This window comes from Convolutriloba macropyga, chromosome 13 (genome assembly GCF_964194025.1).
Source record: "Convolutriloba macropyga chromosome 13, txConMacr16.3, whole genome shotgun sequence".
Classification (NCBI taxonomy): Eukaryota; Metazoa; Xenacoelomorpha; order Acoela; family Convolutidae; genus Convolutriloba; species Convolutriloba macropyga.
In genome coordinates, this window is record NC_134480.1 from 7,599,726 (window position 1) to 7,625,662 (window position 25,937).

Genomic DNA, 25,937 nt, shown 5'->3' on the forward strand with positions numbered 1-25,937 from the left:
TTCTCGCACTTGAGAATGGACGAATATCAAAAACTGACAAAAACTTTAGGAAACCTCAAAAAAATTGCAGATTTTATCAAAAAATGCTAAAATATAAGACACTAAAATGTTAAAAACCACTCCATTGTTACTACAAACTATGAAATGTCCAATTGACAAACCTCAAAGGATATTTCCTGGTCCTTGAAGCTGGAAAAACTGAAAAAATGACGAAAATTTTTAAAAACCTGAAAAAAAATGCGAATTTTGTCAAAAAAAATTGCTAAAATTTGAGATATTCGAAAGTTGAAACCTATTCCATGGCAACTAAAAACTTTTCAGTAACTTATGATCCATCCGCTAATGAGGTTCTCTGGACCCTGGGACTCAAACAACTTGAAAAATGACAATAAATGTCAAAAAATATGAAAAAAATTGCAAGTTTGTCAAAAATGCTAAAATTCATGATGGCAAAAAGTTGAAAACCATTCCATTACCACTAGAAATTATGCAGTAATCTATCATCAAACTTTTTATCAAACTCTAGAGGAGGTTTCTTGGCACCTAGGGCTAAAAAATGCAAATTTTCAAAAAACCTGAAAAAATTGCAAAAATTAGTATCCTTTCGCGAGTTTGTGTTTGTAGTACCAAAACTTTTAGCTCATAAAATGGTCATAACAAGCAATTTTGTGTCGCAAACGACCTTAAAAACTTTTAAAAACTTCAACCTAAGACTAATAAAACAAAGAAACTCAAAAAAAAAACATGAAAAATTGCACCATTTTGAGCCCAAAAACTCCTAAAAATGACCTTTCAACCTTAAATTATGGCCATCCCAGCAGCTGTACCACTATTAGCACTTGAAGAACAACTGAAGCCCACTTTCGGCCTCTAATGAGACTTAATGCCCGCTGGGCTTTACCTGTTTATCCCGTTTTGAACGATCGAATTCATTGAAAAATGTGTGAACACATCTTGAAAAAAAAACACAGCGCACCAATACAATTCAAATTCTTTGAATTGTAAAAAACCAAGAGAAGGCCAATAATAGCCCCAGCTATCGCTGTGCGGCTATTAAAAAGAAACTAGCTTTGGCGAACGTTTGGTTTGATGTTGCTAAGTAAATTTCCCCGATTGAGATCACACACTATAACCTATAATAAAGAGTAACTTTGGACATGCAAATTTCCAGAAGCCAAGGAGGAAAGAGTTGATTTTAAAATGCTTCCCATTTTGCACGAAAATTCGGATGATTTGTTCTCGAACAACTCGGATCTCAAATGAATTGCAGCCTGCTTCAAGGGGGACCACGAAGTTCACTAGGGGCTTCAAATGACGTCATTAGATGTTTCTATAAACCACAATTACGATTTAATGCGAAAAATGGCACCAATTTTGGAGAACTTTTCATTTGACTCTTAGCATTGAATTGCCGCCAATTGAAGTCAGCTGCAAGAAATTGTGAATAAGAAAGATCACGCAAAACGAAAAAGCCAAGGGCAAAGAATTCGCTCGAAAAGTCAAAACGGCCAACCAACACGTTTACATTGTTTCGAACATTGACAGCAACATAAATTGTTTACTTTTCATTTTTCACAATGATCGACAACAGAAACTCTGTCAATTTCTGCTGAACAAGTGAAGACATGCTTGGCACTGAATATGGATTTAGTCAATGAAATGACCAGTTAAGGAATGGAAATTAGGATTCGCAAATGACCTTGAAATAACTTGAAAAGGAAAATTCTCCTTGAATTTCTTAGGCGTTGAACGTGTTGGATAATATCAGCTATGTATCGCTGCAAATTCACAAAATTTTTGGACAAGTTGCAGCCTCTCGTGTAATCATGCTTTCAAATTACTAACTGTTCTCCGGCAAAACTTTGGCGCTATCCTGCATATTTTCATGCCAAATTAGCTTAAAATTCTCCAATAGTAACACAAAACTTGGCCGCATCAATCGCCATTCTCGACTATTCACTAACTTCAAATTACATTTCCGCGATGGATTGATTATTAACTTTAAGTAGCGTCCAAGGCATATTCTAAAACGTGATTTTGAAAACACTGCCACAAAACATAAAAATCAGAAGTGATAATTTTCCCAGACATCGGCGTTTCCTAGAGCTCGAATTAGTAAATTTTTATCACCAAAAAGTCAATATCGACACACAGAAAAAAATTCGGGCTATAGAAGAATTCTGGATCAAAACGTTCTAGCAAATAGCTCTAAAAATTTGCAGTAATTGTTACCTCCAAAACTCTCAGCTTCAAACGTTTTGAAATTTTTCTCAGTGAAAAAAGTTTCAGAAATTTGATAACTCTCTTGCTTGTGAAAGACTGTAGGCTACTGTAGGCTAAATTAAAGTCTATACTAAAATCAAATCAATTCAAATTAAATTATTAAAAAATTAAATACGGCTTTGTTGATATTTGGTTACTATTCATACTAGCACCAAGTAGTGCAATGCAGCGAGTGTTCATTCTCCTGATTGGTCGAGAGTTGTCGGCAAGATTGGTTTAGAAATATCATAGAAAAGGCAAAAGCAGATAGAAATGAAGATGGACAATTGGGTTCGGGGTTAGAACTGACGTCTCAGAAGACCCTCTTTGTCCATTTCATACGCGCTAGTTTTCTGAAAAGAAGGCAAAATAGGTCACAATCAGGAACATGAAGATGACCGACCAGCGTCGGTCTAATTGCTCTTGAATGACTCGAATTTATTTGCTATTTGTAGCCTGGTTAAGCACAGGGGGAGGAGGGAGGGAGGGAGGGAGGGAGGGAGGGAGGGAGGGAGGGGTGAGGTAGTAACCTTGTAAAATGTCATTAGAGCTTGCCTTAGATCACTACTAAGAGGTTTGAATTGGTAGGAGGCAGCTTATGCTTAAGGATGTTAGACTCACTAGTCTGTTTTTTTTGGGGGGGGGTTTCGAAAAGATGTTTACAGTTCGACTTAAACTCCATGATGCTAAAATTGATACACTTTGAAGCGATCCTTCTAATAAGTAGCTAGACCAATTATTAAATTGTTACGCAAACTCAGTGCTCAAATGCATCCCAGAAGTTCATATCCGTACTTGATACATCATTTTCTTTTATTGAAGTATAAGTTTTTTGAACGGTAAATAAGTTTTCGATCCCCAAACTCTGACAGAAGAGAGTCTAGGTCTATAATGAGTGCTGCGACGAAAGTATCCATTAAAAAAACAGGAATTAACCCACAAGGAGCCAGCGGGAACCCAGCGTGGTAACTTATGCCCAAATGTTTACCGTCTCGTTAGGAGGCCCGGGACCAGAAGCCCCCTTCTGAACAAATCAAATTAACTCATGTTTGCCTAACAGCTTTTTGAATTTTTTGTTCAGAGGCTTTATGACATTATTTAATGATTTGATCAAGTAAATAATAAAGCAATAGGTCTCATGAACATGACATTCCTGCCCATGTATCTCAAGGTTTTTTTCAACTGTGCTTACCTTTGTCGAGGAGTATACGACAAGTGCTACCGCAACTACGATTAGAATGCATCCGAAGGCAATGAAGAGATAGGCCAGCACGAGCACAGCTGTCGTCACTCGGGTGCTCTCGTTAACTAGATCGGTCAGCTTGCTGTCCACTGGCAGAGACTAATACAAAACTACTCTTGAAAAAATATGATAGGCTACAATTCGCAATAGGGATGTATACAAACACGAACCGTTTTATGTAAATAATTCCATTTCTTGCAGAAAGGCTGAGCTTAAAACAGTTGGTTCATTTAAATCAAAAACAGAATTATATAATAAGTAGAAATCCGGAAGACTCCTAGTACACAGAGGACCAAAAACTTATCTTCGATATTCGATCAATTATGAATATTTACACATCGTTGTTACCGCAATGGAGAAGTTATCAAACTCTAAAATTCCAATGAAACCTGTCATTAACAACTCATACACAAGCCTTAATAGACGTTTATTAGCCAATAAAGGTAGAAAATGAGAAATATAACAAATACTTAAAGTTGAAAATTGTAAAACTCAAAGGAAGTATTCAATATCTCAAATGTCGAGAACCAATTTTTTGTCTCTGGAATCTGTCCAGTAACCCATATGCAAGACCTAAAAAGGTTTTATTGGCCCGTAAAGATCGATGAACATAGAAAATGACAAAAAATGAAAACGATAGCAAATTTCAACAAAAAGTTGCAAACAATTTGTAATATTAGTATCCTCAAGACCATTCTATTGTCTCCATAGTCTATCCAGAAACCCATATCTAAGCCTTGAAAAGTTCCATTGGCTCATAAGGTCGATAAACCAGGAACATGACAATAATTTTCAGAAAAATAAAATCAAATTTTACGAAAATAGCCAAAATTAGCGATGTTAAAAAGATGAAAACAATTCCATTGCCACTAAAAAAACGACGCAGTGGCCTGTTATCAGACCTAAGAGGATGTTTTGTGGGACCTGAGGCTGGAAAAATGACAAAAAATTATAGAATTTGAAAAAAAAATTGCCAAAATTAGAGACATTAAAATGGCGGAAACCTTGACATTGCCACTAAAAGCTATGCAATACTCTATTATCAAAACGGAGAAGAGTTTCTCTGGCGTATGAGGCTGGAAAAATTCAAAAATGACAAAAATTTTCAAAAAAACCCGCAAAAAACAGTAACATTGTTCGTGTTTTTCATTTTTCGCGTTTTTGTTTGCAGTATCACATCATATAGCTCACAGAAATTTCATAAAAAGTAAGTAAATCTCGCAAAAGACCTTTATCAGTTTTAACAATAGTCAATTCAAGACCAATAAAACAAAAACTCGAAAAATGGCGAAAAAACAAAATTGTACCATTTTGCGCTCAAAAAATCCCAAAAAGACCTTTTACCCTTGAATTAAGACCTTTCCAGCAGCTGCACCACTCTAGACACTTGAAGGACTACTAAATCTAGCTTTAGGCTTTAATGAAACTTAATGCTCACTGGGCCTTACCTTTTGTATCCCGTTTTGAAAGATCAAAGTCATTGGAAAATGTGTGAGAACATCATACAAAAAAAAAAGATACGAGCCACAATACAACTCAATTACTTGATTGTAAAAACACAGCAGGAGAACTCCTGAAACAATGGAAAGAATTTTTATTGCCTAAAATAAAAAATTAGAACTAGAATGAACTCATTGGAAGAACAATTGGAAAGCAACAAAAAAATAAACATAGCTGGCCGATTGCCAGAAAATAGCCGCAATAGCTTCGTGGATCTGCAGTCTAAAAAAACAGTAAAAAAGACAGACCAAAAAACTTCGTCTTTTCATTGAAGGCTGATATGTTATATTTTGATTAAAAATCTGCATGTTTTTGCTGCTCTCAAATAACCTTCATTTACAAATGAGCTTTAAAAACCAAATTTCAACTTTTTTATTCGATCGCAGAGTGGGAGGGGGTCAAACAGCTTTTCACACCAAGAATTTACGTCTCTTAATCAGTTTTGGTGAGTCGCTCAATTAGCTGCTCTCAAATAATCTTCATTTAAGAGTGACACACACCCATTTCACCTTCGCTTCGAATTAAAGTAAATTAAAGTCAATTTCAAAGTGAGGAAGACATTTTTGAGAGTGAGGTAACTCAAGTGTGACCAAAATCTTAATCACGCAAATGAACAAAAAAACTCACTCCTATAAGAGCAAAAAATGACGTCACGCACGCAATTCAGTTGAAATTGCATGAACAAATGAACAAAAAGCAGATTGTGACGTCATATATTCGTAACAAAATTCGCGACGGAATAAAAAAACCAAGAGAAGTCCAATGATATCCCCAGCTATCGCTGTGCGGCTATTAAAAAACGGTAAAAATCGAAAGTGAAACTGCCGCATGAGACAAAAACACAAGCCAGAAAACAAACTTCATATTCCACCCTGACCAAAATCATCACTTCAATTTGACTTCAAAAATCATGAAAGATTTTGAATAGATCTTAAAAATAAGACAACGCCCCAAAACAATTCTAGCTATTTCATTTGAGAAAAAAACCCAAGAGAAGGCCAATAATTGTCTCAGCTATCACGTTGCGGCTATTAATAAAAACATAAAAAAGCACAATTTGACTTCAATAAAAGGATTCCTTGCGGTTTCGGTTATTAATTGCGGCTCGGTTTCTTTTGATTTTTCCTTTTGACATTGAACTTATGTGCAGAATGAATTCTAAATGCCATTCAGTTGAAACAGTGAATGAAGTAAGACAGAAATCAAACGCACAAGTCGTGACTTTTGTAAAACAAAAAAAGTGAACGTAAGTTAAACAAACTTAAAACGGGAGAGCTTGAGACAAAAACCACAAGCCAGAAAACAAACCTCATATTCCACCCTGACCAAAATCATCACTTCAATTTGACTTCTAAAATCATGAAAAATTTCGAATAGATCTTAAAAATAAGACAACGCCCCAAAACAATTCAAGCTATTTGATTTGAGAAACATAGCCGGCAGATTGCCGGAATAGCTGCGAAATAGACTTGCGTGCCGTAAAATACAGATGGAAAAAGATAAAGAAGTGAGTTGATAATAGTTATCGCCGCCGCCTATAAAACTTTTGGGTGCAAAAAAATTTTCCCTGTCGCGTCTCGAACCGGCGATCTCCGGATTAACAGCCAGTCGCCTTAACCACTCGGCTGTCGGACCATACAATCTGTTTTCTTACAATCAACTTTGTTTTAGGAACAGATTCTGTTTCTGAATAACCGCAATTTAGGTCACGCAGAAAGCGTGAAATCAAGCGCGAAAAAGCCATTTAAGCAGTGACGAGACAGAATGTTCTAGAACAAATGTAAAACGAAAATGAAGCGTCAGACGACGAAACAAAAAAAAGCACCGCAATATAGCTACGCTCAGCTTACAGCTTCGCAGCTATAAAAAACAATTTCAGAGTGAGGAAAGCATTTTTGAGAGTGAGGTAAGTCACGTGTGACCAAAAAGTTACTCACGAAAATGAACAAAAACTTGTTTTACATCGAGTGAAAAATGACTGCATGCACCCGCACCCAATTCAGTTGAAATTGCATCAACGAATGAACAAACAGCAGATTTGAAGTGATTGTGACGTCATATGTTCAGTACAAAAATTTTGACGATGAAAACCTTGACGAAATTAAAAGAGGCAAATAATAGCCCCAGCGATTGCTGTGCGGCTAATATTCAACAACCACTTCGACCGAAGGGAAGTTAAAATAAGAACAGCCTACTGACCGATTGACGTTGACCAAATTGCTCTCAAACAACCGGCGAGCGGTTGGCTTCGTTAGTAGCCAGCTGGGGCTTAGGGATGCTAGCATTGGGGGGGGGGTCATTTGAGCGGAGTGGAGGGGAAGTAAACGTTGTGTGTGTGTGTGTGTGTGTGTGTGTGTGCGGGGGGGGGGGGCAAGCGATGGGAGTTGGGTGAAAGAGAGGTGTCCAAATAGTCAGCTAGAGGAAAGTGAGCCGGATAGTGCTGGGTGGATAAATGGGGGACTAAGATGGGGTAAAGATTAAAAACCGTCCTTCACACCATAAAACTGTCTCCTCAAAACAGTTTTGGCTAATCGTAATCTTCGATACTAATAATGCTTAAGTATTTAAGAGAGCTGTTAAGCCACTCAATGCCCTCCGGAATTTGGCTGTTATCCTATTTTTGAGGACAAAAGCGATAAAGGACAAAGACTATAATATAATTTATACAAATTTCGTTTGAGAGCAATTAAAAATTCATTAAAAAAGCCACACTTGATCAAAATGTTACTCACTCAGCCCAGTCAACTGCCAGGATAACCATGAAGCGGTTTTCAAACTGAATACATTTTTTTATACAAAATTATAAAATTTGAGGGGGAGGGAAGCTTAAGATAAGGCAATGTGAACAGGTCAAACTTTATAGGCGATTAACCTCCAAATGACTTTCACCTTGAATAACACCAACAGTTACCAAACTATACATTAGAAATTACGCTATTGTTAGATTTCGATAATGGAAAACTGAAGTCAACATTCGAAAACATATCCTACTACGGTCCGCACAATTACTCTCGAACAAAAGCGGGTTTAATTAGGGGTAGCTTACGTTAGTTAGGGAGAGGGCATAATGGTCGTGAGGGTCTTAAAATGCCTGTATTACAGCTTATTATAGACCACTCAGAGACTTATAGATCACTTATAGACATAAAATGAAAACAATTTTGATGCTCTTTTGATTTGATTTTTAGTAATACTTCGCCTCAAATTAAAGTAGCGGCTTAAAAACTTAATGAGATCAATTTAGATCACGAAAAAATCAGAAAGTCAAGCATGATAAAGGTCACTAAAAGGTCATAGCGTCAAATCGGTCGAGCGCAAAACTGCATAGAACAGACTACAGGACTAATATAATAACTACAAACTTTGTCTGAGATCAATTAAACAGATGTAAACGTTCGAAAAGAATGAGCAGTGAAAAAAAAATGCTTCAGCTTTAACAAAACCTGTAGAATACCAGCACTCCGCTTTGGAGTAGTGAAACAAAAGGTCATCGCAATGTGGGTACAGTCAATGTAAAGATTTTCAGCTGCAATCGATCATTTGGGCGGCATTGACTTTTACTTCCGAGTGCAGAACAACTCTTCTTATTTAAAAAAAAATATCACTATGACTCTTCGAACCGTAAAAAGGTACTCCTCCAACACTCCAGTTCGATTTAAAAAAAAACCAAGATAGCCACAGTATACTCGGCTTACCGAATCGGAGCTCTCTGTTGACATTATTTGACTTTACCTTGCCTAGTCAAAAGGCGGGGGATTCTTAATATGACCAATAATCATCAGGTATTAAAGAGTCTACATGCTGGGGGTCAGTAACAACAAATATCCGAAATGTTAATAAAATTAATCCTCACCTCTTCACCCCAGAACAGGGGAACCAGGTATTGTCCCGACTGTCCCGTTCTATCAACTATTTTCTCCATAGTTTCGAGAGAGTCGATTCCATTGAAGTATTTGATGTTGGTATTGACTTGCACTCTCTTTGCTGCCTTCAGAATCACACCCGATGTCTAAAGACAACAAAATACTTCTAACAAATTGTGAACTGTTCAGACAACAGAAATGGCCGATTAACGTGGGGCGAATTGCTCTCAGTTGGCTTAATTAGTAGCTAGCTGCTTCTTAAGGAACCAGCTTAAGCTTAATGGTGGGGTAGAATGAGGTGCAGAAAAGTGAGCGAGAGGGAGGTGGGGTGAGTAGGGGTAGGGGTTAAGGTGAAGCTTTAAAAACCGCACTTCAAACTATGAATTTATGTCTCAGTCTTAGTTTCCGGGCTTCAATGGTCAATCCCCTTTCTTCTGATTTCGTTTTCGACCTTCACCGTACTTGCGTTGAATTAATACTATAAAACACTCAAAGTGAAAGTGAGTGAGGTAAGTCAGAAGTCAAACGTGATGATCAAAGTGGTGACTTAAAACAAAAAAGGCGAACCGATAAAAAATAGCAGGACAAATACTGCAATGAATGAATTTTAAAGACAAAACCAAAAAACTAGACTAGGAATTGACTTTCACACGACTTTGAAAATTATTTGCCAAAAAATCTGAAGAAGAAACTCGAAACAGAAAACATAGCCGGCAGATTGCCGGAAAATAGCCGCGATAGACGCTTAGGGCCTTCCATGAATTGAAACAACTAAAAAGATTAGACAGACAGATCGACCACCAGTCCTTTAATAGACCACTAGCACTAGACTTTTTGGGTTAGCTTTTGACTGTCATTTTAATGAGACACATAAGCTCTAAGGAGAAAGCCCTAATAGGGCTTTTCAAAATTAGGATCTTTTCCGTTTGTGCCCCCTCAGCTTAGTGGGCGCATATTATTTGCACCCCTCAGATGCACGTGCAATAATTTTTACATAATGACTTACTATGTAATGGCACGTGATCTGTAACTGGGGGGCGCATAACGTACTGGGGGGCACAAAGGGAGAAGATCCCAAAATTAATATTCGAAATCAAAAACTCAAGACTCTTATAATCAAGAATTAGGGCATAAACGTTTGGCGCTACTTAGATGCAAACTATTGACCTTTAACAAGGAAATGTTCATAAAACTTAAAGTTCCACAAGTGAGTTCAGAAGTCGTTTTTACAGGGCCAAGAAATCAGGGTAAGACAAAACAACAATCCGTTAGACGAAGCAAAAGAAAAATTTAGGAGCGCTATAATAGGCGCCTGGAAATGAGGCGGCGGCTATTAAAAAATACGAAGTCAAATTAGCCCAATTTCTTCAAATACCGTCATTCCACTTCAAAAATTGCGAAAATGTAAGAAGAGATCTTAGAAGACAGCACCCCAACACAATTCAAACTCTTTGAATTGAAAAAGATGTAAAAAAGAGCTGTTGAGAGGCTGACGGCGGCTATTAATAGTCTTCCTAACGGCCTCGGCGAATAGCTTATTACCCTGCGTCTTTAACCGTTTATGCCGTTGCTTAAGACGACACGAAATTTGTTGATAGAACAAAAAAATCGATATTACAAAACAATAACGAAAAAAATTCGAAGTTCGACGTAACATTGAATCTAAAAAATAAACATAGCCGGAAGATTACCGGGAAATAACCGCCGTTGACGCGCTAGACTTACATGGGGTTGAAACAGAAAACGAAATAACATAACCCACTAACGTCGGGCGAACTGCTCTCAGAATACCGGCGAGCGGTTGTCTTCGTCAACAGCTAGCTACGGTTTAGTGTCCTCAGGGCGCTACCTCTTTATCCCGTTTCTGAATACGGAAGTCAAATGAGTCAGACGAGAAATCGGCCAAGCGAAAAATTGCATAAGACAATCAGGATTAATATATTTGCTACAAATTGCTTTTGAGAGCAATTAACAATGGTTTCCTAAAAGTGCCTGTTAGATCATTTATGATGAAATACATTTCAACTAAAACTCATTGATAATGAGGATCAGAGATGGTGACATTACGCCACATAACAGCAGCTGAACTGTGGAATCAACAAAGGAGAGAGAGAGAGAGAGAGAGAGATAAAAAGTAAACGAAAAGAATGAAAGGGACGCTAACCGAAGGGACGCTAAGAGAAGGAGACAGGAATATCTTCTATGACTGGATTCGACACTGCAACTTCTAGTTTTCTTACCATGAAAAAAATTAAAAAGGCAAAATTAAAAAGTTTTGAACTTCACAATAAAAAAATCAAAACCATTTTTTGTCTCGAAAGTTCTGCCAAGTAACCCATCTCCGAGACTTGAAAAGTTTCGTTGGCCAGTAATGGTCGTTAAACTCAGAAAAGGACAAAAAATTGAAAAAATTTGGAAAAAATGCAAATTTTAACAATCTTGCAAAAGTTCAACACAATAATATTTTGAGAACCATTTCATTGTCTCTCTCCAGTATTCCTGTTTCAAGCCTGAAATAGTTTCACTGGCTCATAAAGATCCACACGATTGAAACAAAAATTTTTTCAAAAAATTGAAAAGTTGAAATTTTATCCAAATATTGCTAAAACTGGAGTTAAAAAATGTTGATCACAATCCCATTAACTCTAGAAAATATGCAAAAGCTTATTATCAAACCTTGGAGGAGGTCCCAGGGCCTCCGTTGCCAGAAAAAATTCAATAACATGAAAAAATTGCAAATACTTTTAAAAAATTGATTAAATTCGTGATATTAAAATCTCGAAGAACATTCATTTTCATCTATAAACTATGCAGTAACATATTATCAAACCCTAGAGGAAGTTCTAAGGCCCTTGAGACAAGAGCAACCTATAAAATAACAAAAAATTTCAAAAAAAACTTCAAAAAAATGCAAGTTTTATAAAAAAAATTGCTAAAACTTGTGATATTAAAAAGTTAGAAATTAACCCATGACAAACAAATATTTTCCAGTAACTTATTATCAAACCCTACAGGAGGCTTTTTTGACCCTTGAGGCTCAGAAAAACTGAACAATGACTATAAATGTTAAAAAATTGGAAAATGGAAAAAATATCAAAAAATGCTAAAATTCGTGATGTTAAACTCTTGCATGACATTCCATTTAATCTAGAAATTATTCAGTTAGCTATTTGCAAACCCTAGAAGAGATTGCTTGGCTCTTAAGGCTAAAAAAAATAAAAAATCAACAAAAACTTCAAAAAACTTGAAAGAAAAGCAAGTTATATTAAAAAAATGGCTAAAATTTGTGACATTAAAAAGTTGAGAAGCTATTCCATGACAATTGAAAATTTGTCAGTATTTTATTGTCAAACCCCATAGGATATTTTCTGGCCCCTGGTTCTGAAAAGACCTTAATAAGGAAAAATATGTCGAAAAACTTGAAAAAATTGCACGTTTTCTCAAAAGATTGGTAAAATTCGTGATGTTAAAATGTTGTAACCATTACATTACCACTAAAAACAATGCAGTAAACTAATATCAAACCCCTGAGGAGGTTCCTTGACACCTAGGTCCGATAAAAAATAATCAAAAAAATTTCAAAAGGCTTGAAAAAAATTGCAAAATAGTATAAATTTGCGTTTTTGGCAAGCGGTTGTTCGTCAGTAGCTAGCCACGGGAGGGTGGGGGAGGGTTCACCGGGGGCTGATTGGGGGGGGGGGGCAACACTGGGGTGGGGGCAATAGGGGGGTCAACAGTGGGGGAGTCTTCAACCACTAAGAACCGCCCTTCACACCATAAGTATAAGTATAAGTCTCCAGAACAGTTTGAGCTGAAAAGATCTAAGAGCACTTAATGCCCGCTGGGCGCTACCTGTTTATCCCGTTTTTGAGGACGAAAAGTCAAAAACGTCAGACGAAAAATCGGTCAAGCGAAAAATCGCTTTAAAAAAGACCGACAGGACTAATATAATTGCTACAAACTTCGTTTTGAGAGCAATTAAAAACTTTCCTGAGTTTCAGAAAGTGTTCTTATTCAGTTTCAGTTCGATTCTAAAAAAAAACTTAACTCATCTCTTAAACTGAAAGCTATTAAGCTTAACTGATGGCAGCTAGCAATAGCTATAATGAACTTTGATAACCTAATGCACTATGACTTAATGAACGGGCTTCATCGGTTTATCCAGTTTCTTTTGATTTTGCTCTTATGATTTCGACCGTATTGACTAGATTGCGAACTTCAATTGCGCGCTGAATTTAAAATCCATTCAATTGAAACAGTGAGTGAGTTAAGTCAAAAATCAAGCATGAAAATCTTGACTTATGTAAAACAAAAAACGTGATCAAAAGGTAAAGCCAATTGAAAAAAGGAGAGCTCCTAAATAATAGCCGTTGAAAGGCTGACAGCGGCTATTAACGATACCCAAAAGACAGCATAGAAGTCTAAAAAAACGAAATGTCTGAATTTTTCTCACTCAATATTAATTATTATAATGGTAGCTGTGGTAGTTGCTGATGTAATGGGTACATGCAGTCGGCCAAAGCGTTGTGATATAGCAAACGGGGATAGCGAGGTTAGATAACTGGGGTTAGATAACTGGAGTGGGTTGAGGAAGGTTGCAAGGAGGGTTGACGTGGGATGAGGGTAGTTGAGAGGTGGGAGAGGAGGTTGACAGAGAAAGTGAAGTGTTATAAGACTAAGTCAGGCAAGAGTAGATTGGACAGGGAAGGGTACAACTAGAAAATCAAATTTTCTCAGAACATTTTTTCAGCCGCAATATTAAAGAAGGCAACTAACTATTGAAAACTAGATGCAAACCGAGTCTCTGGATGCCCAACGTATAAAACCAGAAGTCATTGTTCGAAAAGGGAGACCTAATCTCAAGTCATAAAAATACTTAAAACACACGTGCATATTTCAAAATGCCAAAAGTCTGAAGTGCCAGAAGTTCCTTCCAAGCCAGAAGTTCACCTCCGTTGACTTTCGTCACTTAAAATGTACGCGTTTTGTGGCTTAAGCATGCTTACGTGACTCCGCAGAAGTCACTTCGAAATTCTGACTTTCCATCTCGAACCGTTACGCAGTTCTCGATAAACGCCAAAAGTTTAAGGAGACTTCAAGGAGAGTCACGTAAACATTACCAGCCGCCGACAACCAAAAAACAGCCGAAATAATTCGGAAATAAACCAAAGCTTCTTTCTAACTTAGATTGAAGCCAAAACGGCCAAAGCACTTGAATATTGACGTATTTTCTCTGAACCAAGTGAAATTGGAAAAATTTCACAAAAAATAACAAAAAATGCACCTGAAAAATAACGCTAGTAAAAGAATTAATACCTCATATTAGTGTAAGGCACACACAACGTTTCAAACAGTAGATCTCATGCTCTATAAAAGTAAGCGGGGTAGGTTAAGGGGCAGGAGAGATAAGTGGACAGCTCAGGGTAGGTGGAGGGAGAAAAAGGTCAGGTTGAGAAGGTTTTAACCCATTTTGGTGTCATTCAAAAAAAATTAAACCAATTGGGTTAAAAACTTCTGAACCTCCTCTTTTCACCGTAAATGTTTAATGTTGTCTCCTCCTTTGAACTTCAGCTAGGGGGCAAAAATACTTTTGTGAAAACTAAGGGTGGCGTCTTTCCCTTTTAGGTCAAACGTCTGAACACACTCGACATTGCAAACAAACAAAGACCAATAGAAAAACCAATACTCCCCTTCATTACGTAATAAAAATTACTATAAACATAACATTCCTTTGGTAACGGCGGCTCAATTAAAGTTTTCGGATCGAACGTTCCCTCTTTTGAGGATTACAACGGCCCGCATCGCAAAAAATCAAATTTTCAAGTTTACTAGTCGCTAGTTGTCGGCAACGAATTTCGACTATTCACGTGTGTAAATAACTATCATATGATTGCTGGAGATCGCTTGTCTAACGCCTAACAAATTTTAACAATCACATAGACCTATTGGATCTTTTCAACAATTGCCCCCTTTTGCAAAAGGGGGGCTATTCTTGAATAGAATTTAAGCGAGCGATTTATTAACCAATCAGAGACGACATAACTTTCCGTGTATGCTCATACTGTGTTAAACTGGATAGAATAAAATGCGCCATGCTAGGGCAATTAGCCGAAATGAAGCGAAAAGAATTTCCGACTGGCGGTTCGGTGGGCGCGCTTCGCCGCCATAACTGACCCGCGATTTCCGGATTACATCCCACAAAGCATGAGAGGCATGGCCATGAACAGCGGTCCGCAATTGCGCTTAAACAGATATTCGGCTATCTAAACTGTAGGCCAAGTAATAATGTGGTAAAGTATAGCACAAAAGGGGTGGCCATTCTCTACTAGGTACCAAAAGGGGGGGCAATAGTTGAAAAGATCCGACCTATCGCTTAAAAAAGGTCAACTAACAACATAATGTCAGTTTTCTAGTTAAGTTCTAGTTAAGTAAAATTGGATCTTTTCCGTTTGTACCAGGATCAACAAAAAGTTGGTTGACGCGCCACTTGCGCATTTTTGGGGTTTTCGGGTGTGGCATCAATCTCTTCGTGTAGAACAGACAACCAAGACTAATATAATTTTAAAGAACTTCATTTGAAAGCAATTTCAAAATCTCTCCACTGAGAGGTTGCAACTTTCTTTAATGCATTCCGGCTACGTATTTTCCATTTATCCAAAATTTGTGTGATGCCGGCTCTAATGTATGTTGTTTTATAGCACGTACGTTACTATTTAAGAAATTGCCCATGCACTACGGAGTGGCTACACAGGTGTTCCGCCCTCTAAGCTGGGTGCGGGTGAAACGATAGATCAAAATACCCCCACTCACCCTTTCCATATTCAGATAAGTTTCGTGTTCTGCAGGATTTGGGTCGAACCCTATTATGGATTCGATGGTGTTGTTGTCACAGTAGAGAAACTCAGGACTAGAAATGATCAAACTGATATCCAGCGACTGCCCTGTCTGGTCCTTTATGAGTTCCTCTGAAACACCCAAACAAAATTGTACATCATGAATTGGAGATTATTACACAAAACGGGATCTTTTCCGTTTGTGTCCCGCCCCCTCAGCTTAGTGAGTGCATAAATTTATCCCACCCCCCCCCCCCCACAATGACTCGCTAATTGGTAGGTGGCGGGGTACAGCTTTTTTCGAAACGATTCAATTAAATGAGAAGCAAAGGGTTAAAATAATTAAAACAGCCGGCAGATTGCCGGAATAGCTGCGAAAGAATAGAACTGCGTGCCATATAATAGAGATAGAAACAGATACAGATCTAAATTGAAAAAAAATTGACGCCGCTCAAAAAACTAGGCTAAAAACATTCAGCAATAAATTAATACAGCTTGTTAAAATTCATTCCACAGAAGCCTCTTATTAGGGACCTTTACTGCACATTGGAGTTCCTTTGACCTTAAACAAATTCAAATTAAACTAAAGTTTTAAAGTGCAAAAGTCATTTTATTGAGTGAGGTAAGTCACGTATGATCAAAATCTAATCACGCAAATAACCTAAAAACTTTCGCTAAAGCGAGTGAGAAATGACGTCACGCGCGCAAATGCCGTTAGTGAGAGGAAGAAGTCATTCAGAAAATTTGACTTTTTCAGCTTTGCTGTGTGAACAAATGTAAAACGAAAAAAGAGCGTCAGACGACGAAACAAAAAAACATAGCAGGACAAGTCCTGACGTACAATTCAAAGAATTTTCATTGACTAAACAGAAAAACTAAACCTAGAATGGACTATGAGTGAATTGAGAAAACCATTTAAAAAAAATCAGAACGAAAAAATAAGAAAAAAAAACAGAAAATCAATGCCAAAATGCAGCATGTGAACAAAAAACCACTAGCGAGAAATTAAAATTGCATTCAAACACAAAAATTAGGCCTAGAATGAAGGGTGAATGGATTGGGAAAACCATTTAGAAAAAAATCGATCCAAAATATCGAAAAAACAGTAAAAATCAGAGTGAAATTGCCGCATGTGAACAAAAAACCACTAGCGAGAAACCGAATTTTTGTTCAAACACCGTTTTCTCACTCTACTTTAAATTTGGAGCAAAAAAATTTCACGCCGCAAAACCACTCGCTTTTTCGCTCCACTTCCTGTTTCGGCGTGACCAAAATCACTACTCCAATTTGACTTCAAAAATCATGAAAATGTGTGAACAGATCTTAAAAAAAAGACAGCGCCCCAATACAATTCAAATTCTTTGATTTGTAAAAAACCAAGAGCACCGCAATATAGCTACGCTCAGCTTACAGCTTCGCAGCTATAATAATATTTCAACTCACTCAAAGTTTTGACGATGAAAACTACTTGAAAAAGCGCTAGATTAAGAAATCGAAAGCAAAAGCATCAACATATCAAATGCCAAATAATCGTTCCGCTGGAAAATGTGGCAGCAGATATTAATCAAGAAGTGGATTTAAATAAAAATAGAGCAAATTACAAAAATAGCTGACAGGTTGCCACAAAATAGCTTCGCAGATCTGAGGTCTCCAAAAGACAGTAAAAGAAACAGGCCAAAAGACTTCATTCTATTAAACAGTCAGATGTTATATTTTGATTAAGAACCTGTTTAACTTATTGCTGCTTCTAAAAGCTGTTCTCAAATAATCTTCAATTAGAAGGACACTTACTCACTTGACTTTATCTCTTTGAAGTAAACTAAAGAAAAGTCAACAGTGTAAAATGACGGCACGCACGAAATTCAGTTGAAAATGCATGAACGAATGAACAAAAGCAGATTTGAGAATTCGCGACGTCATATGCTCGTAATTTTGACGACGAAATGAAAAAATATAGCTAGACAAGTCCTGAAATACAGCCCAACGATTTAACTAATACAATTAACATTTAACAGCAAGGTCAAACTAAGATAGACAGCAACACCCATGACCCTATGCAAGCAAAATGCACAACAAATTTAAAAGCAATTGGTTTTTCAAAATTTAGTATTTTAGAATGTCTAACAAACAAAACAAGACTACGCATTCTTATAATGAGTACACTAACAACAAAATTGTGGGAATCAATGACAGATATGAAGAGTAGCAAATCGAAAAAAATTGGCATTAATTCGAATTGTAATTCGGCATATTACAAACTTTAAGAGTCATAAAAATACCTTATAGCAGTTCTAAATGAGAACTGTTATTTTGAGACTAAGCGATAAGACTGAACACTACAAGATATAAAAACTGAAGATAAGACGTTTATTGTTTCGAAAAGGTAGAAAGGAAAAAACTACTGTACAGAACTCACACGACTAATTATATTCCCTTATGCCCCGTTAGCAACCGACGAAACCTGTCATTATTGCGACTAACTCATAAGACAATACGACAAAATTTTGCAAATTAAAACTTCGCTCAAACTTTTAAAATCATATAGAATTAATGTCGCTGAAAGCAACAACTACGGTGAGAAAAAAATTCCACGAGTTTAATTCACAATAGCAACCATAGACGTAAAACAAAGTGAACAAAAAAAGCTCCCAAAACTCAAAAATTCGACAATATTTCCGAAAACAAATAGTATAAAAGTCATAGAATGAAATTGCTTTGAACTAAAATAACTAAACAAATTGAAATAAACATTATTAGAAACCTATGCGACCAGTTCTTAAAGATATTTAAGGGTAACAGAACAAAGTGCAGCAAATACTCACAAATTTGACAAAAATATTTAATAAATAGCCTCATAAGTCATGAAAACTACTAGCCTGGAACTGGAACAATTAACCCTATTCAATTATTTCTGATTAGCAACCAACAAGACCTGTCATTAAGGATACTAAGCGATAGGACAACAAATAATAACACAAGGGCAGAAATCGGCTATTCACTAATATATTATCACAACAATTAGTGGAAAGTCATAAAAACTGTAGTTGCCCATTTATGAGTTCAAGCAATTGCAAGTTGGCAAACGAAAAACGTTCAAATACCAATTTTTCATTCAACTTTGAACAAAAAATCAAGCCTCAAACCTACTAGCTTTTTTCGCTCCTTTTAACACTCCAGTATTAATAAAATAATTACTCTAATTTGACTTCTCACTGGCGTGAAAAAGCCAAAAAACCGAACAGATCTTAAAAAAAGACATCGCACCAATACAACCCAAATACGTTGGATTGTAGAAAACCAAAAGAAGGCCAATAAAAGTCCCAGCGTCCGCTTTGCGGCTGTCAACTAGAAAGAAACTGGTAAAAATTGCAAATTCAAAATTTTTGGCACAAGTGGTAAACAAATTCAAGTTTCAATTCCATTTCGGTAAACAAAGGTTTTTAAACTTATTCAATGCTCTAACAAAAATGACAGCGGAATTTCAAAAGCCAATAGATATAATATTAATAAGACTAACAAATAAACCCAGAAAAATACTCACATACGCTGAACAAACTGAAAAATACGCTCAAAAACCAACATAGTGCGGAACGTGTTGACGATTTTGAGCGGGAAAACCTTGGCATTGAGAAAAAACGAGCACCGACCCCGGTAGCAGGCCCATCATCCCCGAGCTCAACAAAACCAAATATTGAAGGCCAACAAAACAACAATGAACCGAATACAAACACAGGAAAGCACATGAATGGACGATAGTTCATAAAAACAAGTTCAGAAACGTCAAGAAATAAATGGAGCCAAACTAAACAAATTCAATGATGGGACATCTAAACAGAATCTATTGATATTATGTCATTACGTAATCAGACATTACAGGTCATCTTACCTGCTCATGTCTGCATATATTTTGAGTGTTGTATTTTAACCTATATCGAATTATCATAAGTCGCAAGAAAGCTTTTATCTTACCGGGCGATTCAAAGATTTAACTGAGAACTTTTGACAAATATTAAAAATTAATTTGCTTGTTAGGAAACAAACTGAAGATTCGACTTAATTGACAAACCTATTCGAGACGCAACAATAGTTCTCGACACAGGCACAACCAAGAACGCGCAAACTCTCTTTCTCTCTCACACACACAGACACACAAAACCCCACAAACAAACAAACACTATCGCATGCACGCACTCACCAAAACATACACACACGCACGCAAACAATTATACACATACAAGCATGCATTGAAAGACACACAAATAAGTACACACACGAGCAATTGCACATTTACACAAGCAAGCGCATATACGAACGCAGACACGAACAATGCATGCACAGACAAATGCACACCCACTGTGACATGAAAGTGTAATCCATCAACTGGAATCATGAATCTGAATACATTTGACGCTTTGGACTTATTGAACGAATCCATAGTATATTGGTTTATGTCCTCATTTAAAGAGCTATAAAAGCAAATCTGAATCTGCATATCCTATGGGTGCAATAGGTCTTTGCTTATTCGTGACCCAGAACCTATGAACTCAAGTTGCATGAAAACAAAACTATACACCGAGAAACTCCACGAGTAAAAGCAAAAATTTTCTCAAAATTTGACCGAAAAATAATATTGGGCAGTAGGATTTAATTCACTTAAAATATAGCCAAATATACAAGGACGGTTTAGGGAGCCTAGCTTTAGCTTAATTGGAGGCGCGTGGGGTAAGCGCTCCAGGTTGAGCGGGGGAAGGATGGAACACAGAGGTTGGGAGGTCCGAGGGGTCACGTGTTGTGGGTTAGGGCTTGATGTGCATTAAGGCGTGGTGGTTAGGGCTTGATGTGCGTTAGGGCGTGTCTGGGGATGCGGGGGGAGAAGTAGAGGGGGTCAAACTCGAGAAACCGCCCTCCACATCATAAAAATGTCTCCACAACAGTTTTGTTTAATCGCTTTCTTAGAGAACAGTGGGCGGTAAAGCTCTAAGTGAACTTAATGCCCTCCGGTTTTAGCCTGTTTATCCCGTTTTTGAGGAAAAGATCAAGCAAAAAATCTCACAAAAGAACCACAGGTCTAATATAATTGCTCGATACTTCGTTTTAGAGCAATTAAAAACATATCCTTAGCTTATCAATAGTTATTGATAAAAACACACGTCCATGCAGTCACACACACACACACGCGCATACAAGCACACAAATGCAAGCACACTTATAAAGAGGCAAACGTACACATACACACATATACAAACACAGACAGACCGACAGACACAGACAAACACACACATGCATGCGCGCGCGAACAAACATGCACTTACTCACCAAAGCATACACACATGCACATTAACGCATTTGCACCCTCTGAAAACCCCCACGCACGCACACAATTATACGCATACACAGAGACAAGTACACGCACGAGCAATTGCACATTTACACAAGCAAGCACACAGGTACGCAGACGCGAACAATTACACACATGAACGCACAGATATGCACACTCACTGTGGTATGAAAGTGTAAGCCATCAACTGGAACCAAGAATCTCTCAAATTTATGAGACGAATTGGACTTATTTAACGAATCCATAGTATATTGGTATATGTCCTCATATAATGATCTACAAAAGCAAATCTGTATCTGCATATCCTATGGGTGCAATAGGTCTTTGCTTATTCGTGACCCAGAACATATGAACACAAGTTTCATGAAAAAAAATTATCACACCGAGAAACTCCACGATTAAAAGCAAATTCCGGAACAGCGTGTCAAAAGGAAGGACAATCAGCAGCGGCGTGCCTCAAGGAGGTGTTCTATCTCCTTGCTTATTCAACATCTACATGGCAACTGCTCCGACCCCTCCAGAAGACGTGAAGCTGGTAAGCTATGCCGACGATTGCACAGTTCTTTCCTCAGGACCAGTTATCTCCGAAACAGAAACGAAGTCCAACAGTTATCTTGCAGTGCTCCTAAAATGGTTCGAGGAAAACAGCTTTGAACTTTCTCCTGGCAAATCATCGGCGACATTATTCACCACTTTCAGCAACGAATCAAGTAGAACGCTAAAAATAGAGGTGGAAGGCAACAGGATACCAACAGGAAAACACCCAAAAATATTAGTAGTCACCTTTGACCCGATGTACAGATTTGGTGTCCTCTGTGCCCTAGCCGGGAGCTCCTGGGGGAAGGATAAAGAGTTGCTACTCACTACGTACAAAGCTACACGGAGAGCCATCATCAACTACGCGGCTCCCGTTTGGTCCCCTGGTCTGGCCGATTCGCACTGGCAGAAAATCCAGAGATGCCAGAACTCTGCCCTGAGAAGTGTCACCGGCTGCACGCGGATGACAATGGAAGACGATCTTCACAACGAGACGAAGATTCTACCCGTGCGAGACCACTGCCAGCTTCTATCAGCACAACATCTCTTGGCTTCACAGTCGACACACCATCCAAACTATGGAATCAAGGACTCAGTCAGCGGAAGAGACATGCGGAAGACCCTGACAGAAGAATTCGGTAGCGATGTTGAAAGTGCCACTGAAAGAAGCCACCCAAAATGGCTGAAGCGAGGCAACATCATACTTCACAGCAAGTTCGTCAGGAAATCCAACTCAAAAATGCGCAACAACGAGGTTCTGAATGCCCCGCCACCCCCCATTTCCGAGTCGGAGAAGAAGCTTCCCAGGAGTACCAGAGTCAAGCTCGCCCAACTACGAAGTGGCTATAGCAAGTTACTGAATTCGTACATGTCAAGAATCGACCCCGAAGTGCGTGACGTCTGCCCAGATTGCCAAAAGAGCCCGCATGACACGAAGCATCTATTCGAGTGCAAGAAGAAACCCACCCACCTCACGATCGACAGCTTATGGTTGATGCCTGTCGAGGCCGCGTCCTTCCTCGGGCTCTAAAGGCATACCTACTGACGCCGAAGTCGACCCCGGACGGCTACAACAACAACAACATTAAAAGCAAAAATTTTCTCAGCATTTGACTGAAAGATAATATTGGGCAGTAGGATTCAATTCACTTAAAACACAGCCAACTAAACTCGGACGGTTGAGGCACCCTAGCTCTAGCTTAGTTGAAGGGGCGTGGGGCGAGCGGGGAGGGATAGAACACAGTGGGTGGGAGGTCCGGGGGTCACGTTCTCTGGGTTAGGGCTTGATGGGCAGTGGGTTGGGATGAGGGAGGGGTGAAGTAGGAGCGGGGGTGAAGTAGAGGGGGGTCAAACTCTAGAAACCGCCCTTCACATCATAAAAATGTCTCCAAAACAGTTCTGCTTAATCGCTTTCTTAGAGAATAGTGAGCGGTAAGGCTCTAAGAGAAGTTAATGCCCTCCGGTTTTTGCCTGTTTATCCCGTTTCTGAAAATCGCGTAAAACGACCACAAGTCTAATATAATTCTAGAAACTTTGTTTTAGAGCAATTAAAATCATATCCTTAGCTTACCAATAGTTCTCGATAAAAACACGCGTCCACACAGACACACACACGCGCGCGCATACAAGGATACACAACCTCAAACATACTTAGAATCACACGAACGTACACACACGCACACACATATGTACACACACACATACACACAGACAGACACACACGCACGCACGCACTCACACACCACACACACATAACACACACACACACACACACACACACACACACACACACACACACATGAACACACAGACATAATTGCAAAATTTGCATCAACTTCATGTAAGAGCAATTAATCAGCTCACTGTAGCATTTAGATGCATCCAGAAGACCATTGCCAAGACACTCGTCCTTTTCTCCGCCCGTACAATAGCCAACATTATCTTCAAAGTCCACTTCGAAAACTTCACTAGGAGCCACAAACTTAGTAGTATCAATTCCTTCTATCTCTTGATCTTCCTCAGCTTCTAAGAAGATACTTCTGCAAATTTGAGTATTGAACACATACAGTCTTTCATCTTTTGGGACATCCACAGGGAATATAGTGCCATCTGTGCCATTGATCATATTGCACGTGTCACTGTACCAGAAAGTAAGAGCAGTCAAATTGTCCCATTTCTCAACAATTCCTCGCTTGTCGTTGTCATCGCCTTTCCCTGTGTATATCTCGTATTGACCATCATTTGTATTGTTCACCTAAACGTCCAGCCAAACCATGTTGACAATAACGTTCCCTGGTTTTGCCTCCCAAACCCCCCCCCCCACGCAGTACTTATGCGCCCAATATTTGCCGAACATTCCATTACATAATGAATCATCATCTGATACTATAGGACATTAGGGAATGCCATCGAAGTTACACATGATATGCACTCACTAAAGGGCTTCAGTTGAGGCTGAGTTAAGTTTACGGAGACTGGCCGCACACGTAGAAGGGAGGTTTACAGGTGGAGGGGAGGGGAAGAAGTTATGGGAGAGCGGGGGTTAAAAAGCGGGTAAGCGGGTTGGGGTTTTCTAGCCTAACAGAAATAAAAATTTCCCTTCAGCCCTCATGTTTTGATTACTCAGAAGCTTCGGTGAACCGTACTTAGAGCCTCCTAAAGTTCTATGAGAGCTGCTAAAAAATTTAATGCCACTGGTCTAAACGAAATATCCTATTTTCGAATAAGGAAATTCAACTTAAATCGCGAGAAAGCGGAAAATACGCGTTAACAATAACTACTTGAAACTTCATTCAGCGCAAATTTCCTACTTGCACGCCCTTCCTAAAACTGGCATCGGCTGAAATTCTCCCGTGGCAGCAACAAATAGTGGGAGCTCTGATATATAAGCCTAATTCCTTAATATACCCCCATTCAAATTTAAAGCGAACAAATGACACAATTTCCAAGCACTTTTTATTTGACTCTTAGTATAAACTGCCGCCAATTCAGTTCAGCTGCGTAAAATTGTGAACGAGAGAGAAACTAAGATCAGGCAAAACAAAGTCAATGATGCAAAAGTCACTTGACAAGACAAAAACTCAAGAAATATTTTGCATAAAATGATACGTTTACAATAATTGCTTCAAACCTCACTCGAGAGCAGTTAATAATAAAAACTGCAAATTCTAAAAACCTATAACAAAAACTGTTCTAAAAATCAATGTAACTGATTGAGTGAAACATAGGAATCAAGAAGTTTGACCTTTTGTACCCAATTTCAAAAAAATTGAAAAGTTAAAACTGCAATACTACCAAAAAAGAATCAAAACAACAACACCAATTAATTACAACACCAAAAGTTCCGATGAACTAGGGAAACCATGAACCAGAAATCAACAACAAACGCGAGGATAGCCGCAATAAAAAATTCAAGCACCTTAAAAATGCATCAAAAAATATAATAAACGCTTCTTTAGCTTTAGGCGGCGGTAAAGTGAGGGGGTGGGGGGTCAAACGCTGTGTGGTCTTAATGAGACGGGGGTTCAAATCGCCAGGTGGAGGAGGGTGAACAAGGAGGGTGTTGGATTGCGATTACAGTAATCGAGGGGCTGACTTAGCGGCTGTCAATTTTTAGGGCCAGGTTTTTACCAGGTCAAGTAAAAAATTGGTCAAGCCAAAAAACGGATTAAAAAACCACATGACTAATATAAGTGCTATAAGCTTCGTTAGCGAGCAATTAAAAAAAATCAGAACAATTTTGTTGACAATTCTTTACCAGATAAGACTCTAAAGCAATTATCAACAGACCGTCGTGTATAACCGTATTTTTGTTCAATTGATGACTAACCAGACGGCGGACGTAACACAAAAAAACACAACTTAAAACATAACTGACTAACGTCGGAGCAAACTGCTCTCAAACGACCGGCGAGCGGTTGGCTTTGTCAGCAGCTAGCCACGGTTAATAGTGAGGCTAGCTTTATCTTAACTGAAGGGACGTGAGCGCACCGGGGTTGCACCGTTGGGGGGGGGGGGGGGGGGGGAGCAATGTGGGGTGGGGGCAACGGTGGGTAGGGGGTCTTTGACTACACGGGACTCTAGTGGCCTGAACGATGTGCAAAGGGTGAGGATCGGGGAAGGGGAGATGTTGGGGGGAGGGGTGTGGGTGGTCAACCTCTTAGAACCACCCGTCAAAGTCAAAAGAGCAAAATCAAAAGAAACAGGATAAACTGATAAAGCAACTATTATTAGTCGTGTTGGTTTTTTTATGCTATTTTTCTCTTGACCGAGTATTTGTCTGACCCATTTGACTTCATCCTCAAAAACGGGATAAACAGGTAGAGCCCAGCGGACATAGCATTTTAGCTTACTAGTCTCTC

The 25,937-nt window shown here is 38.5% G+C and overlaps 1 protein-coding gene across 1 annotated transcript in view; it reads right to left on the reverse strand.

Moving 5' to 3' along the window:
• Positions 1-2,322: 2,322 nt before the first annotated feature.
• LOC142352118 (lysosome membrane protein 2-like) overlaps positions 2,323-25,937 on the reverse strand; it is a 39,015-nt gene continuing 15,400 nt past the window's right edge. Inside the window, exons 5-9 of the mRNA XM_075404489.1 lie at positions 23,440-23,830; positions 15,679-15,833; positions 8,859-9,014; positions 3,455-3,604; positions 2,323-2,615 (exon numbers count right to left, since the gene is read on the reverse strand). Coding sequence (XP_075260604.1) covers positions 2,562-2,615; positions 3,455-3,604; positions 8,859-9,014; positions 15,679-15,833; positions 23,440-23,830 — 906 coding nt within the window. The 3' untranslated portion in view covers positions 2,323-2,561. The remainder of the gene's footprint in view (positions 2,616-3,454; positions 3,605-8,858; positions 9,015-15,678; positions 15,834-23,439; positions 23,831-25,937) is intronic.